The sequence below is a fragment of the Vulpes vulpes genome, chromosome 7, assembly GCF_048418805.1.
Source record: "Vulpes vulpes isolate BD-2025 chromosome 7, VulVul3, whole genome shotgun sequence".
NCBI classification, from domain to species: Eukaryota; Metazoa; Chordata; class Mammalia; order Carnivora; family Canidae; genus Vulpes; species Vulpes vulpes.
Window position 1 is genome coordinate 49,488,720 of NC_132786.1, and position 17,826 is coordinate 49,506,545.

Sequence of the window (17,826 nt, forward strand, 5' to 3'; positions counted from 1 at the left end):
CAAATCAAGAGTACTGCAGCCTCTAAACACTTTGATTTCCAGTTCTGAGAAGCCTAGAATGACAAAGGGACAAGTACTAAGGAAATCACCATGTTCAAAAACAACTTCCCCAATATATCATATTAATAGATACTGTAAATTTCCCTTTTTAAATAGTACTACCCCTACCCTCAATTGAATAGGGACTGTTAATAAAAAAGACCTCACTGTGAATTACAGTAATGTATTTAAATCAAATCTCTTAAGAACTGATTTTTTTAAGTGGTAGGGCAAATGAAAAAGAGATAATCTGGGAATAAGAGATTAAGACCTGGCGTGGGAGGGTGGGGTGCGGGGCACAGGGATGTTTCAGGGAAGGCAGGTTTGGACAGGTTTGGCAGATTAGAAGTAAGCTTTCCGACAATAGACTATACTTCAGGATTTTATGAAATGTTTAAACAGTTTATTTTTCCCAGAAACAGAGACCTAAACAAAGATTAGCAATCATATATTATTAACAAATACTATTTATTCATTAGCAATGGTACTAAAACAAGGAAGAGTATTAGAGTTGCAGGGTATATATATTTTAAATGCTTGAGATACCTGTTCCATATCTTACGTTTTTCTGCAAATAATTCGCATTTGATAATGGAATTGTTCGTAGATGGGACCTAGAAAGCTATTTGTCTTCCTCATGCTAATAGGACTGGACTGAAGCAGTCTTGTAGTTCTTCATATTTAGTGCCCTAAAATTGGAAAATAAATGCATATTTAGTTTTAAGGTACAGGTAATATATCTGTACATTCTTGTAAAAAAAGTTTTGCAATAAAAAATTAATAATTCAAAACCAAATTCTCTCACCACATTAAAAAGCTTCACTTAAAAAATTTTTTTAAAAAATAAAAAGCTTCACTTAAAATATAATTTAAGATGGAAAAATTGGATTTGAGGACCAATTTTAAATACAACCAAAAGGTTTATTTTTTTTTTAACTTAGGGTAAGGGGTGCTTAGGTGGCTCAGTCACTTGAGCATCTGACCTCTTGATTTTGGCTGTGGTCATGATCTCAGGGTTCTGGGATTAAGCCCTATGTCAGGTTCTGCACTTGGCATACAGTCTGCTTGGAATTTTCTCTCCCTCACTCTCTGCCCCTCTCCCCACTCATGTGCATGCTCTAAAATAAGTAAATATTTAAGTAAAATATTGTAATAAATAAGTAAAATTAGGGTAAAAGAAGCTAAAACTTGCTTTAGGATAATATTTGTGATAATATTAAAAGTATCAATAAACTCAAAATTACCAAACAGAAGATAAACTTCTGATTTTCCAAAAGAGCAATCAGATTTCTTTTCTTTTCTCTGCTCCAAACATATATATCATAGCAGTTTCTCAGGTCTGCTCTCTGGATAGAAAAGGACACAGAGAAAACCTGAATCTGCCCACTCCCCTGACCCAAAAAAGAATCCTATCTATTTGAGGGTGAATGTAGTGAAGAAAATTCTAATTCTACTCTCTGTTCTATATTACATAGATAAAGTTGCGCAGAGTACTGATAGATAGGGGGCTTGCCAAAGGAGAAAGATCAAAGGACATGAAAAAAGACTACATATATTTTTCCACTTCCACCAACTAGACCACTTAGAATATTATACCTGGAGACAACAGTTAAATTACATGAATAATGATAGGCAGTCTTATTTTGGAGATAGAATAATAAGACTGGCATTAAAATCACCACCCAGAAGTGATACAGATGTATGGAAATGTTTTTATAAAAGAAAAGAAGTGAATTTGGTGTCCTTTACCTAATCTATTATATGATTACACAGAAGTTAGAAAGATGTAAATTAGCTTTATCAGCAATAAAACTTTTTCAATGAACATAAAGGTAATCAAATCAATTCTTTCACTTATTCAGATCTTGCACAGACACAAAAAAGGAATGATGGACTGTCCTTTTCTAATTTATATTCTGAACTCTTGAGAATTTCTGTTTTCAGAATGCTCAAAACCTGGGTAAAATTGGAACTTTTAAGATACTTCAATAAAATATTTTCTTCAAAGTATTATAATACTTTATAAAGTGATGTTAATAGCTTTTTTTAACTAACCAAAATATTTCCTGGACAATTTCATAAAAGATTATTTCAAACTTAAGGAGAAAAGTCTCAAGTGTCATTAGGATTCCTTACAACTACTGAGAGCCTCGAGCCCTCATGGAGATAATAATTTAACCAAGATTTTTTTTAAAAAGCCCTTTGATAAATAGACAATGTTAACATGTACTGCTAAATGAACTATAAATATCTAAACAGTCTCAACAAATCATAATAAGGTACTATAGATCTGATTTAAAAATTATGGGGGGATCCCTGGGTGACCCAGCGGTTTGGCACCTGCCTTCAGCCCAGGATGTGATCCTGGAGTCCCGGGATCGAGTCCCATGTTGGGCTCCTTGCATGGGGCCTGCCCTCTGCCTCTCTCTCTCTCTGTGTCTCTCATGACTAAATGAATAAAACCTTTAAGAAAAACTATGAATAAATGATATGATATAAATTAAGCTTTTTTAATTAGAAATTTCAAAAGATGGTAAAAAAAAAAACTTCTACAAGGGACAGTTTCTATATGGAAGGAGCTGAGGTTTCCAAAGACACCCGTATTTGTTATTGTTTAAAGTATGGAGCCTCGGTGTCCATCGAAAGATGAATGGATAAAGAAGATGTGGTTTATGTATACAATGGAATATTACTCAGCAATTAGAAACGACAAATACCCACCATTTGCTTCAACGTGGATGGAACTGGAGGGTATTATGCTGAATGAAATAAGTCAATTGGAGAAGGACAAACAGTGTATGTTCTCATTCATTTGGGGAATATGAATAATAGTGAAAGGGAATATAAAGGAAGGGAAAAGAAATGTTGGGAAATATCAGGAAGGGAGACAGAACATAAAGACTCCTAACTCGGGGAAACGAACTAGGGGTGGTGGAAGGGGAGGAGGGCAGGTGTTGGAGGGGAATGGGTGACGGGCACTGAGGTGGACACTTGACGGGATGAGCACTGGGTGTTTTTCTGTATGTTGGTAAATTGAACACCAATAAAAATTAATTAAAAAAAATAAATAAAGCTAAAAATTTAAAAAAAAATAAAGTATGGAATCAAAAAAAATAAAGTATGTACAAATAGGAGATATTATTTTGAAGAGTTCGAAAGTCAAAACAAATTTTCTTAGTTTATAGGCTAAGGTAACATAATACTGATACCTTTTGACATTCAAAGTCATTATGCTTTCAACTGGTCTGCTCTTTGGTCCACTTGGTGGATGGAAAATCTTAGCACCTTTGCCGGAAATCTGGCTTGACAACTTAACCACATAAGGGTCAGCAGAATGTGAAGGATAAGGGTCAAATGTTCCTGCCTTCATTCCACCTGCCTATAAATAAAAATGAGATAATTCAACATAGTTGGGTAAAATGCTTCTAACAAAATTAGAGTTTGAAGAATTTGATACATATTTGTGTATTGTCTATAGAGCTGGTTTTACATTTAAAGGAAGTTGTCTATACAAACATACCTCAGAGATATTGTGGGTTCAGTTACAGACAATTGCAATAAAGTGAGTATCACAAAAAAGTCCAATGAATATTTTGGTTTCTCAGTACTTACAAAAGTTATATTTATACTATGCTGTAGTCTATTAAGTATGTAATCACATTGTGTCTAAAAAAACAACGTTCACACTTTAAAAATAGTTTATTGCTAAAAAAATACTAAACATCATTTGAGCTTTCAGTGAATCATATTTTTTGCTGGTGGAAGTTCTTGCCTTGATGTTAATGGCTGCTTACTGAACAAATGATGACTGCCGAATGTTGGTGTGGCTATGGCAATTTCTTAAAATAAGAAATGAAGTTGCCATGTCAATTGAGTCTTTCTCTCATGAATGATTTCCCTGTAGCATGCAATGCTGTTTGATAACATTTTACCCACAGTAGAACTTCTTTCAAACTGGAGTCCATCCTCTCAAGCCCTGATGCTGCTTTACCAACTAAGTATATCTTACAGTATCTGAGACTAATACACATAAAAATCAAAGATATAATTGTGATATTTCAAGTTTTCCAGATTGAGGACACATAGATTCTTTTGAGGAGCAACAAATAATAAATAAACTTAAGAAAAAGCATGTTCATTAAAATGGATGAATTAAAAATAGAAAAATATATAAACAAACCATCAGATGATGCCTTACAAAATAAATTAAATAGATAAATCTGCAACATCACTAGGAATGCCCATTTCTTTTTTTTTAAAGATTTTATTTATTTATTCATGAGAGAGAGAGAGAGAGAGAGAGAGAGAGAGAGAGAGGCAGAGACACAGGCAGAGGGAGAAGCAGGCTCCATGCAGGGAGCCTGACGCAGGACTGGAACCCGGGTCTCCAGGATCACGCCCTGGGTTGAAGGCGGCGCTAAATCGCTGAGCCACCCGGGAATGCCCATTTCTTAAATTATTTGTTCTTCAGATGTTGAATTTGATAAATTCTTTATACATTTTGGATACTAGCCCTTTACCTGATATGTCACTTGTAAATATTTTCTCTCATTCTGTTGGTTGTCTTTTGGTTTTGTCGACTTTGTTGTGCAAAGGCTTTTCATCTTGATGAAGTCCCAATAGCTCATTTTTGCCTTTGTTTCCCTTGCCTTTGGAGATGTTTCTAGCCAGAAGTTGCTGTAGCCAAGGTCACAGAGGTTGCTGCTTGTGTTCTCCTCTAGGATTTTGACAGATTCCTGTCTCACATTTAGATCTTTCATCCATTTTGAATTTATCTTTGTGTATGGTGTAAGAGGATGGTCCAGTTTCATTCTTCTGCATGTGGCTATCCAATTTTCCCAATACCATTTATTGAAGAGACTTTTTATTGGATATTCTTTCCTGCTTTGTTGTATATTAATTGACCATAGAGTTGAGGGACCATTCCTGGGTTCTCTATCCTGTTTAATTGATCTGTGTGTCTGTTTTTGTACCAGTACCATACTGTCTTGATGATTACAGCTTTGTAATAGAGCTTGAAGTCTGGGATTGTGATGCCATCAGTTTTGGTTTCCTTTTTCAAAATACCTTTGGTATTTGGGGTCTTTTCTGGTTCTACACAAATTTTAGGATATTTGTTCTAGCTCTGTGAAAAAAGTTGATGGTATTTTGATAGGGGCTGCATTAAATGTTTAGATTGCTCCAGGTAGTAAAGATATTTTAACTCTAATTGTTCTTCTAATCCATGAACATGAAATGTTTTTCCGTTTCTTTGTGTCTTCCTCAATTTTTTTTATGAGCATTCTACTGGTTTTGGAATACAAATCTTTTGCCTCATTGGTCAGGTTATTCTTAGGTATCTTATGGTTTGGGTTGCAATTGTACATGGGATCCCTAATTTCTCTTTCGTCAGTCTCATTGTTTAGTGTATAGAAATGCAACTCATCTGTGCATTGATTTTGCCACTTTGCTGAATGAGTTCTAGCAACTTTGGGGGGGGAGTCCTTTGGGCTTTCCACATATCATGTCATCTGCAAAGAGCGAGAGTTTGACTTCTTTGCTAATTTGGATGCCTTTTCTTTTGTTGACTGATTGCTGAGGCTAGGATTTCTAGTACTATGTTGAACAGCAGTGGTAATAGTGGACCTCCTCCCATGTTCCTGACCTTTGGGAAAAGCTCTCAGTTTTTCTCCATTGAGAATGATATTTATAGCCAAGGTCATAAGGGTTGGGCTTTTCATAGATAGCTTCTGTATTGAAATATGTTCCCTCTATCCCTACACTGTGAAGAGTTTTAATCAAGAAAGGATGTTGTGCTTTGTCAATGTTTTTTCTGCATCTATTGAGAGGATCATATGGTTTTTGTCCTTTCCTTTATTAATGTAGTGTATCACATTGATTCACTTGCATATGTTGAACCACTCTTGCAGCCCAGGAATAAATCCCACTTGGTTGTGGTGAATAATCCTTTAAATGTACTGTTGGATCCTATTGGCTAGTATCTTGGTAAGAATTTTGGCACCCATGTTTGTCAGGGATGTTGGTTTGTAATTCTCCTTTTTGATGGAGTCTTTGTCTGGTTTTGGGATCAAAGTAATGCTGACCTCATGGAAAGAGTTTGGAAGTTTTCCTTCCATTTCTATTTTCTGAAACAGCTTCAGAAGAATAGGTATTAATTCTTTAAATGTTTGATAGAATTCCCCTGGGAAGCCATTTGGCCCTGGACTCTTGTTTGTTGGGAGATTTTATTATTACTACTTCAATTTCCTTGCTGGTTATGAATCTGTTCTGATTTTTTATTTCTTCCTGTTTCAGTTTTGATAGTTAATATGTCTCTAGGAATGTATCCATTTTTTCCAGGTTGCCTAATTTGTTGGCATATAGTTGCTTATAATATGTTCTTATAATTGTTTGTATTCTTCGTTGTTGATTATGAGCTTTCATTCAGGATTTTATTTATTTAGGTTCTTTCTCTTTTCTTTTTCATAAGTCTGGCCAGGGGGTTATCTATCTTATTAATTCTTTGAAAGAACCAGTTCCTAGTTTCATTGATCTGTTGTACTGTTCCTTTGATTTCTATTTCATTGATTTCTGCTCTAATCTTTATTAATTCTCTTCTCCTGCTGAGTTTAGGCTTTACTTGCTGTTCTTTCTCCAGCTCCTTTAGGTGTAAGATTAGCCGTGTATTTGAGACCTTTCTGTTTCTTAAGGCTTGTATTGCTATATACTTCCCTCTTATGACCATCTTTGCCACATCCCAAAAGCGTGGAACAGTTGTGTTTTCATTTTCATTAGTTTCCATGAAGTTTCTTAATTCTTCTTTAATTTCTGGTTGACCCATTCATTCTTTAGTAGGATGCTCTTTAGCCTTCATGTATTTGAGTTCTTTCCAAATTTCCTCTTGTGATTGAATTCAAGTTTCAAAGCACTGTGGCCTAAAAATGATCCTAATCCTTTGGTACCAGTTGAGAACTGATTTGTGACCTAGTATGTAATCCATTCTGGAAAATGTTCCATTTGCACTCGAGAAGAATGTGTGTTGTTGCTTTAGAATGGAATGCTCTCAATATATCTATGAAGTCCATCAGGTCCAGTATGTCATTCAAAGTCCTTGTTTTCTTGCTGTTCTTCTGCTTAGATGAACTGCCCATTGCAGTAAATGGGGTGCTAAAGTCTACTATTATTGTTTTATCATAAATGTGTTTAATTTTCTTATTAACTTCTTTACATAATTAGCTGGTCCCATGTTAGGGGCATAAATATTTACATTTGTCAGATCTTCTTGTTGGATAGACCCTTTTATCGTTATTTGGTGTCTTTCCTCATCTCTTATTACAATTTTTTGTTTAAAATCTAATTTTTCTGATATAAGGATTGCCACCTCAGCTTTCTTTTGATGTCCATTAGCATGATAAATGGTTTTCCACCCCCTCACTTTTAATCTGAAGGTGTCTTTGGGTCTAAAATGAGTCTTTTGCAAACAGCATATCTATGGGTCTTGTATTTTCTAACCAATCTTATACCCTGTGTCTTTTGATTGGGGCAGTTAGTCCATTTACATTGAGTAATTATTAAAAGATATGAATTTAGTGCCATTGTATTACCTGTGAAGTCACTGTTTCTGTTTATTGTTTCTGTTCCTTTCTGGTATATGTTGCTTTTGGGCTCTCCCTTCATTTAAGGATCCCTTTTAATATTTCTTGCAGGGCTGGTTTGGTGATTACAAATTCTTTTAGTCTCTATTTGTCCTGGAAGCTTATTATCTTTCTTTCTATTTTGAATAACATCCTAGCTGGATAAAATATTCTTGGCTGCATGTTCTTCTCATTTAGCACCAGGAATATATGATGCCAGTCCTTTCTGGCCTGCCAGGTCTCTGTGGATAGGTCTGCTTCTAGTCTAATGTTTCTACTCCTGTAGGTTAAGGACCTTTTGTCCCAAGCTGCTGTCAGGATTTTCTCTTTGTCTCTGATATTTGCAAGTTTCACTATTATATGTCAGGGTATTGACTTATTTTTTTATTTTAAGGGGGGGTTCTCTGTGCCTCCTGGACTTGAATCCCTGTTTCCTTCTCCAGATTAGGGAAGCTGTCTGCTATAATTTGCTTCATTATACCTTCTACCCCTCTCTCTTTCCTCTTCCTATGGGATCCCAATTATTCTAATATTATTTCACCTTATGGTATTACTTATCTCTTGAATTCTACCCTCATGATCCAGTAGTTGGGTTTTTTTTTAATCAGCTTCTTTATTCTCCATTATTTTTTCTATATCACTAACTCTCTGTTTTGCCTCATTTATCCTAGCAGTTAGAACCTCCATTTTTTTTATTGTATCTTATTAATAGTCTTTTTGATTTCAACCTGATTGGATTTTAGTTCTTTTACTTCTCCAGAAAGGGATTCTCTAGGGTCTTCTGTGCCTTTATCAAGCCCAGCTGTTCTCTTTATAATCATTATTCTTTTTTCTTTTTTTAAAAATTTTTTTATTTATTTATGATAGTCACAGAGAGAGAGAGGCAGAGACATAGGCAGACGGAGAAGCAGGCTCCATGCACCGGGAGCCCGATGTGGGACTCGATCCCGGGTCTCCAGGATCGCGCCCTGGGCCAAAGGCAGGCGCCAAACCGCTGCGCCACCCAGGGATCCCTATAATCATTATTCTAAATGCTAGTTCCAACATCTTACTTATGTCCATACTGATTAAGTCCCTGGCAATCAGTACTGCCTCTTGCTCTCTTTTTTGAGGTGAGTTTTTCTGTCTTGTCATCTGTCCAGAGAAGAATAGATGAAGTAGAGAACAAAATGCTAAAATGGCAACGACATCAGATAAATATACACTAAACATATCAGAAAAGACTCAAAACCAAACCAAAAAAATTGAAAAGAGAGAGAATATAACCAGACAGGTCGACAGAACAGAGCAATACACTTGATCTTGTGTGTATTTTGGCCTGTTTGTTGGAAATCTAGATCTCAAAATTGTAAAGAAAGAAAAACTTACACATATACAAAAATAAAATTAAATACAATGAAAGATGGCATATAACTGTAAAAATTAAAATTATAAGACCAAAAAAAAAGAAAAAAGGAACATAAACAGGTGAACAGAACAGAGGAATACACGATACCCTGAGTGTATTTTGGTTGGTTTGTTAGAACAAAATATACCTCAAAATTGTAAAGAAAAAAAATTTATATATACAAAAATAAAATTAAATACATTGAAAAGAGAGAATGTAACTATAAAGATGAAGATTTAAAATGATTTTTTAAAAAGCCAATCAAATAAATTCATTGAAAAAGGAAAGAAAAACTTAAAATTGAAAAACTAAAGAATCATGGGGAAAAAAACCATGAATTCTATATACTATTTTCCCCTACCACTGGAATTCTGCAGTTCTCTGTGATCAGTAAACTTGGTCTTAGCCAATGTTCTTGCTGGTCTTCTCGGGGAGGAGCCTGTTGCACTGGTTCTCAGGTGTCTTTGCCCCCAGCTGAATGACACCACCCTGCCAGGGGGCCAGGCTACGCAATCTGCTCTGGATTGCTTTGTGTGGTTTTTGTTCCCTGAAGGCTTTCCACACTTCTTTAGGGGATGAGAAGAAAATGGCAGCCTCCCAATTTCTAGCCCCAGAACCAAGAGCTCAGTGCCCACTCCTCAATGTGTCCTCAAGGAAAAGCAATCATTCTCACCTCCTTGGTCTCCATCCGTGCTCACCCAGTCTGTGACTGAGCATTTCTATCTCAGGCATACAACCCATTTTGAGTCTCCAAACCCTGCAGACTCCTGCAGCACATACTCACACAGTTCGTCCCAGGGGAGGAAGAGGTGGTGATCTCACTGTGGTTCTGCCACTTGCTGGGCCCTGCTTGGACAGCAGCTGCCTGATCATGCTGTGGTTCATGGTTTAAGGCAACCCTGAGCTGAGAGGCCACTCGTGGGCACATTGATTGCAGCTGGCTTCCCCAGTCCAAGGTCTGGGAAATCTGTTGCACTCAGGTAACCCCCAGTCTTCCTGAGACCCCAAGGATCCTGAAACCACACTATCCCACCTAGGATTCCACCCCCACTTAGCCACCTCAGTGCCTTTCAGGCCAGAATGTCCCTCACCGGAACAAACTTCTGTAAGTTCTGATTTTGTGGTCCGCTGCTATATTAATTTTCAGTGCCAGCAGCTGGAGGCTCCCTTCCCCAAGATCTATCTTCCCATATGTCATCTTGATTCACTTCTCCACACCTCCTATCTTGCAGAAAGTGGCTGCTTTTCTATTGTAGAGTTGCAGCTATTCTTTTCTTAGATCTCCAGTTGAGTTTACAGGTGTTCTGAATGATCTGAAAGCTATCTAGGTGAATTCCTGGGACCAATGACGCCAAGGTCTGCTACTTCTCTACCATCTTGGACTTCTCCAACAACATTTTTATTTTTATTCACACTTGTAAACTTCAGCACAGTAGGAGAGAGTTCATTTTAACTACTATTTCAAAAACTAAAAGATGGTCTGGCTTTTCATGGTTTTGTGAAAAACTATGCCTAGGACCTAGAGAGGTATTTAGAAAATCCATTGTACATTCAAATACACTTGAAGTGACATTCTTTCATTTCAAGAGCTTTGTTATTCCCTACACTAGCCAGGCTTTGTGATTTTTCATAATCTTTTAAAAATAAATCTCACAATTCTTAATATGAATGATAAGAATGTGAATAATAAACAGAAGTTTATTATTTACACGGATAACAAAATGAATTGATAGGAAGAAGCAATAGTTCTTTATAATGTTTAATATTTTTTAATTTTAAAATTTTTAACTTACCTTTTTACCAGGAGAAGAGGGCTTAAAGGGGTGTGTAAGTAATTCTTTCTTCTCTATTTTTTTAATTGGTGGTAAAGGATTCTCAAACAAATAAGGATTAGTATCAAAATATTCCCTTGGGTAAAGATTTAATTTGAAAGGTGTTCCTTTAACTAAACGATGGTGTTCTTCATTCTCCTTCTGTCAATCAGAGAATTTGAAATTATGTAACATAAATTATTCAAAGTAGAAGAATTCCCTAGGTCAATTAAGACTGAAGAAAATTAAAATAAATTATTTTACCTTAAAATTAAGTTTGGGTGCATCGTAGAAATCAGCAGAGTGTGAAAACTGTTTACCTATGGTAACATTTGCATAGCTAAGGAAGGAAATTAAGTAATGGTGACTTTAGGATTCAGAAATTTTAAATTTTATTTTTTTTAAGTTTGAAACAAATATGAAAGTATGAAAAATATCTTACCCATATCCAGTTCCTTTCTTTCCCGGGTTTGTGTACAAATTCTTTCCAGGTGCCTCATATTTTTCTCTGGGTTTTGACTGTGCACTGAAGAATGGCACTGGACCACCTATTGTTCCATAGTAGCTTCCTAAACCACATCTTCAATTCAGTTTTTTAAAAAGGAAGCAAATTAATACAGCAAATTTTGTGTTATTCACATTGGATCACAATTTATAAAAAATCACTGAAAAGGTAACAAAATATATGCAATGGAATGGACTTGCCTAATATCACTAAGAAAAAAAAACATTTTTTTAGTTTCTAATCTAATTTCCCCATTTTCCAAAGTCACAAATCTTCAGATGAGATATTGTTTTTAATTTTTAATGCTTATTTTAAATGTTCCACATAAAATTACATAATCTCTAGAAAACGATAATAGTTTCCATTAATTCAAAAGATAGCAGTTTTACTAACCTCAAAAAGAAAAAAATAGCACAATTAAGCACAAAATTGGCCTTCAGGCAATCCTCATCTATCATAAATTCTACAGAGTCAATATTATAGTGTGTGCATATAAAGCTCAGCATTATATAACTGAGCTTTATAGTATGATGTAGCCTACTATTTGATTTCCTTTGTTTAGTGGTTTAAAGGTAAGAAAAAAAAAATGAACCTTCACATTGACAACTGTCACAACTTAAATATTGTTAAACTCCCTGCATGTATCTTCACAATGATTTTGAAATATATATCTTGATGAATTATCTTCTTTATCCAAAAAAGGCTTCTAATTTTATAATTTTTATTTATACTTTTTAAAAGTTTTTACAAAGCAGATAAAACAGTAAAGAGCATAGATATGATGACCCAAGGTAGTATTTTCAAGGTTTTCAAACAAACTAGGTATTTGCATTACCTAGTTGGCTTTTATTATATAAACCAATAGAGAGTAATGGCGTAATCATAAATTTAATGAGATGAGAATCAAAACTACCGATCAACCTATATCATCCAATATAACTGTCTCCACCTAAGACAAGTTCATCCTAAAACTTATATTTTAATAAATGAATCCTACTTAAGTCACCCAGAAAAACACCTAATTTGGGCTAGAGGAGAGAAAGGTGCAGAAGATGTATTTACGACTTTTCCCCCAAACACTTACGGCTTTTTTTCTCCACTACTAGGGAGGAAGGCTTTGCCTAGATTTTTTTTGGCTTCTTCCATCATATGCCGTCTCCTCACTTGATTCAGATTTACATAGCCTTCACCTTCAAATATCCTTACAAAATGGGGATCAAAATAACCTGCCTGGAGATTTGACATTTCTTTGGATCCCCCAGGTAGCATCTGTTTATTTTTGCTTGCAGCCTCATTAAAGGGTCCTTTAAAAATAAATTAAGAATATCATAATTTGAGCTCACTAATAATTAAAGAACATGAAAAATAACCGAGAAAAGTTTCAAACTGTGATTGGAGCCGTGAGTTTTGAGCTCTAAAATGCTATCTCAAGATATTCACTGAAAGGTCTGTGTTGCATACTGCATTGACAATAAGACCTGGGCAGCCCGGGTGGCTCAGTGGTTTAGCGCTGCCATCAGCCCAGGGCCTGATCCTGGAGACCGGGGATCGAGTCCCATGTCACGCTCCCTGCATGGAGCCTGCTTCTCCCTCTGCCTGTGTCTCTGCCTCTCTCTCTCTCTCTCTCTCTCTCATGAATAAATAAAAATCTTAAAAAAAAAAAAAAAAGACCTAAGAGGTTTCCATTAATTCATTTTAATAATTAGGTCCTGGTTATAGACTCTGAATTTTAGAGCTGGAAGAGACCCTGAAAGTCATCTAATCCAATGCTTCCCCATCTATATACTAGAAAAACACTGTGTGAGTTATCAGTACATGTGCGTGGGTGTGTGTATTCAGGCCCAAGTGAAAGGTGTTCCATACTCAAACTGAGGTAATTCTCCTCCTGGATATATACACAACATACATGAGCGTCTATACTCACTAAAAGTCATGAACAAGAATTTTCATAGCAGTTTCATTCATAATATTCAAAAACAAGTAACAATTCAAATGTCCATCAACAAGAGAACAGATAAATGTGATATATTTATACAATAAAATACTAGCAGCCCAGTAATTTTTTAAAAGGCCAGTTGTATAAGTATCTAGAACCTTTTATATAATTTAGATCTAGGAGAGCTCAATTTGGGAAGTCCAGCAATGTGAAATTTTTTTGAAGTAAAACAATCTTAAATCAGTTATTTGAATATGAATTTGTGAGGTGCCTGCGTAGCTCAGTCAGTTCAGCATCTGCCTTTACCTCAGGTCAAGATCCCAGGATCCTGGGAGGGAGTCGTCAGACTCACTGCTCAGCGGAGAGCCTGTTTCTCCCTCTCCCTTTGCCTGCCACTCCCCCTGCTTGTGCTCTCTAACAAATAAAATCTTTAAAAATAAACAAATAAATATAAATTTGTATCATTGATTTTGAACTTAAAGTTTTGAAAAGGTAATATATTCACATGATTCCAAATTCAATATGTTTTTACAATAAATATTCCTCCCACATTCATCCATCCCGTTCCTCTCTCACAGGAAATCATGATATTTATTTTGTTTTCCAGAGAATGTTTAAACATGTCCCAATGAATATTTTCATATATATCCATTTCCATCTTTGATGCTTAGCATAATATATAGTAACTATTCTGCACCTCGATTTTTTTTTACTTAAATATACCTTGGAGATATTTAATGTCAGCGTATTCTCTCTTCTTATAACAAAGGAGTCATTGAATAGCCAAAAATTTAACCGAGACATTTAAAATGTTTAGTGACTTTAGCTCTTTATTATTTATAACTCTTCTAAAAATCCCTCAGCTATCACTTAGCATTTCATTTTTCAAGAAATTAATCATGGATGGCCTTTTGGGATGCAAATATAAACAGTGCTTGCGTAGCAGAGTGTCCCATCTGAGAAACCATCAGCTAAAAACAAAATATTCTGAGAGAACATTGCCATGCACCTTTGGAAAGAAGTAAAATTACCAATGACGAGAATATACAAAAGTAGGGTATCCCAGTGAAAGTACCTTCCTGCTCATATAAAGTTCTCTCTTTCTTGAAATTTTATAAGTTTCTTCAACTTTAAACTTAACATTTTAAAATACAATGCATTAAAAAAAATATCACTTAACCTGAATATTAAATCCAAAATTTTCTATAGAAAAAATCCACTATTAGGCTTTTGTAAAGAAAACCAGACGTACTTACGGTTAAACGATGACAAGTATTTATCACCAACAGTAACATATTCCATCTCACTGAAGAGGCCAATCCTCTCCATGTCAGTTTTCCCTCCTTCTGCAGGCATGGTTGCTTCTTGTGATGGTTTTCTCTATATTGATAACTTCAAAAGGTTCCTTATGGCTATTTTATATCAAAATCCTACTTTATATTGAAAAATACAGAAAAAAAGGTTTAGAAAAAAGGTGATTATTAAATTTCAGTCCAAATTACTTTCAGCCTCAGAGTTAGGATTCACTATAAAACAAAGGTCCCAAACTATGTGGGGAAAGAATCTACTTTGTGGGCCAGGTGAAGTGTCCACAAATTACAAAGGAATGTGTATGACATCTATTACATTGCCATTCACCTATTGTAAATTATAAAATTGTTACTGTATAGTGCAGAATAAATACTATGTAAACAAACATCTTTCTTTTGAGAAGTTCAAAGTGGATTTAAACATCATAATTACATAAGGTGGAGGGGCACTTTCAGTTGAGATCAAATGACCTAAACATACTGCATTGTCTCTCCTACTGGAAATTACAACAGTGTTTCAGAATGCACCACACATAAAATTGTTATTATCCTATAGTTCTTGAGTTTTTTCAAGTTTAAATGAATACAAGAGATGTGTCACTGGCAAAATTAGTTCACTAAGGGGATGGACGAGAAAGGACAATTGTCTAGGCAAGATAAAAAATAAAGAACAACAAAAACAATAATCCACAATGAATTAAGAGTATTTGTTCAAGGGCAAACTCCAATTGTCAATTTTCTTTTGATATACCACATTAAACATTCAGCTATTTATTTACTTCTGTTGTTGGACATGTTCTGGAGGGGCCCCTGAGTGGCTGAGTCGTTAACCATCTGCCTCTGGCTCAGGTCATGATCCCAGGATCCTAGGATCAAGCCCCAGGTCAAGCTCTCTACTCAATGGGAAGTTTGCTTCTCTCTCTGCCCACCCCCCTCCTGCTCTGCTCTCTCTTGCTATCTCTCTCTCAAATAAATAAATACATTATTTTTTAAAAGATTGTATTTATTTATTTGAGAGAAAGAGAGAGAGGCAGAGACACAGGCAGAGGGAGAAGCAGGCCCCATGCAGGGAGCCCAATGTGGGACTCGATCCGGGGTCTCCAGGATCACGCCTTGGGCTGAAGGCAGGCACTAAACCACTGAGCCACTCAGGCTGCCCAATAAAATCTTTAAAAAAAAACAAACAAACATGTTCTAGAAAAGAAGACCAAAGAGCTAAAGAATATCTGCCTCTATTTCATCACTACAGTATGAAATATTATATATATATTATAGGAATAAAATGGAGGGACTTGAACTCAGGACCCTAAGATCAAGACTGGGAAGCTTAACCAATTGAGCCACTCAAGCACCCCCACAGTATTTTTTAAGTACCAACTAGATCCAAGCACTGGGCACACATTATTGAATAAAACAAACATTGGTTTATGCTCCCCAGTTTATAATCCAAGGTAAGAACCTTTTGCCTTGAATTTCAGTGACACTAAACACGCTTGCCTATTTGGAACTGTGGCTCATCTGAGCATCAATCATTGCTAATGTGTAATATCAAAGGAGCAAGTGAAGATTCCCTTTAAACTAAAGCATAGGGACGCCTGGGTGGCTCAGCGGTTGAGCGTCTGCCTTCAGCTCAGGGCATGATCCTGGAGTCCCGGGATGGAGTCCCACCTCGGGCTCCTTGCAGGAAGCCTGCTTCTCCCTCTGCCTGTGTCTCTGCCTCTCTCTATGTGTTTCTCATGAATAAATAAAATCTTAAAAAAAAAAAAAAAACTAAAGCATAAGATCTTCTCATTTTTTTCCCATTCCACTTCTTCCTCTGATCGAGTCTGTTTTAAAGCAAATGTTAGTTAGCTGGGGATGCACTACTTTCATTTGCAGCTTGTTTCAAAGCTCCATCCCGTTGCCCAACCACAAGGGCTTCCTGTGCTGTTCCAAGGGCTGCAATTCTTTACATGGCTCACAAGGTCTGCCGGCACCCACATTTGTCACCATGGGAACCACACTCCCCGGCACCTGGGCTCCATTTGTCTTCTTTCAGTTCTCAAACCAGGCTCTCTCCAGCCACAGGACCTGTTTTACTTCATGCGAGTGCTTCACTGTGCTGAACTTTAGTTCCCCCAATTAACACCGATCCTTTGGATTGTGTAGCCCACTCACCACTTCTTTAACTCCCTCATATCACGTACTTCTCTTTGCACGCCCTGGCCATGGTTTATCTAATGGGTTCTCAGTTTACATGCAATGCGTGGGCATCCTTTAATTAACAGCTGCCCCCCGCCCCCCGCCTCTCATAATCTGCTGGCTCCACGAAGGCAGGAACTGGGATGAGTCTGGTTCTTCCTCACCACGGTATTTCCACGGTCTGCGCAACGCCTGGCACACAACAAAGCGAGCCACCCCCTGCGGGGGGAGGAAAAGAAAGAAGTTCCCGCCTTGAATTTTCCCACCACTTAGCTCATCTGGAGCAACACACTACAGAATCGTTCGTTCATTTTACAAACACTTTGCAAACCCCTCCTCGGGGGTCAAGCTCGCAGACAGAAGCGAGGATGTTTATCTCAAAAGGGCACGGGTCCTGGCCCCGGGGAGCTTACAATCTCATCAGGCGGGTATGCAATTCAAGGTAACGCCAGTGCAAGCTGGCAAGTCTGTGCCTGTGCTTAGAGCGCTGAGGGGGCGGCGGCGGTGGAGACGGCGCGGAAAACTGGCTGAGCTGCCAAGAAAAGGATTTCGCATTAAGGAGACGGGCTCGGGGTGGGTATCGGATAGGACAGCACCCTGCGGCCCCGGGGACCAAGTCACCTCTCAGAAGGGGACCCGGGCCGACAGGCGAGCCCGGGTCGTCTGAGCTCGGGTCCGGGTTCAGGCAGCAGGAGCAGCAGCAGCAGCAGGAGCGACAGGGGCAGCGGGGACAGCGAGGCCACCTCGCCGCGGGGCCACCTCGCCGCGGAGCGCCCTCCGCACGTCCCGCGCACAGCGGGCGCTGACCGCGGCCGCAGGTGCCGGTCGTGGCGCGTCGCCTCGGGTACCGGGCCGTGGAGACAGTTCCAAGCCGCGGCGAGGCACGCACGGAAAAGCCTTGGCAGCGGAACTCGAACGACTCCGCCAATAGAATTTACCGAACAAAGGCTTCGGCTCCCCGCCCCGTTATCCATCCGCGAGGAGGTGTGGCAAGATTCGACCCTCGACGTTCCGCGGGGCATGTCGGGAGTTGTAGTCCGCCGT

At 37.6% G+C, this 17,826-nt stretch overlaps 1 protein-coding gene across 8 annotated transcripts; it reads right to left on the reverse strand.

The window, feature by feature from the left end:
- Window positions 1-420: 420 nt before the first annotated feature.
- On the reverse strand, window positions 421-17,787 carry CFAP96 (cilia and flagella associated protein 96). 8 transcript variants are annotated; one of them, XM_026018251.2, is made up of 8 exons: window positions 16,270-17,787; window positions 14,548-14,721; window positions 12,440-12,659; window positions 11,293-11,430; window positions 11,115-11,190; window positions 10,833-11,012; window positions 3,249-3,418; window positions 421-728 (listed from the first exon to the last, which is right to left on the reverse strand). In XM_026018251.2, the coding sequence occupies exons 2-8, from the start codon at window positions 14,645-14,647 to the stop codon at window positions 680-682; spliced, it is 933 nt and encodes a 310-aa protein (XP_025874036.1). In that variant the 5' UTR covers window positions 14,648-14,721; window positions 16,270-17,787; the 3' UTR covers window positions 421-679. The 8 variants fall into 8 exon arrangements, with proteins under 8 accessions (XP_025874036.1, XP_025874034.1, XP_025874035.1 ...); XM_026018249.2 differs by having other exon boundaries at window positions 14,548-14,724; window positions 17,404-17,534; XM_026018250.2 differs by having other exon boundaries at window positions 17,404-17,528.
- Window positions 17,788-17,826: the final 39 nt, after the last annotated feature.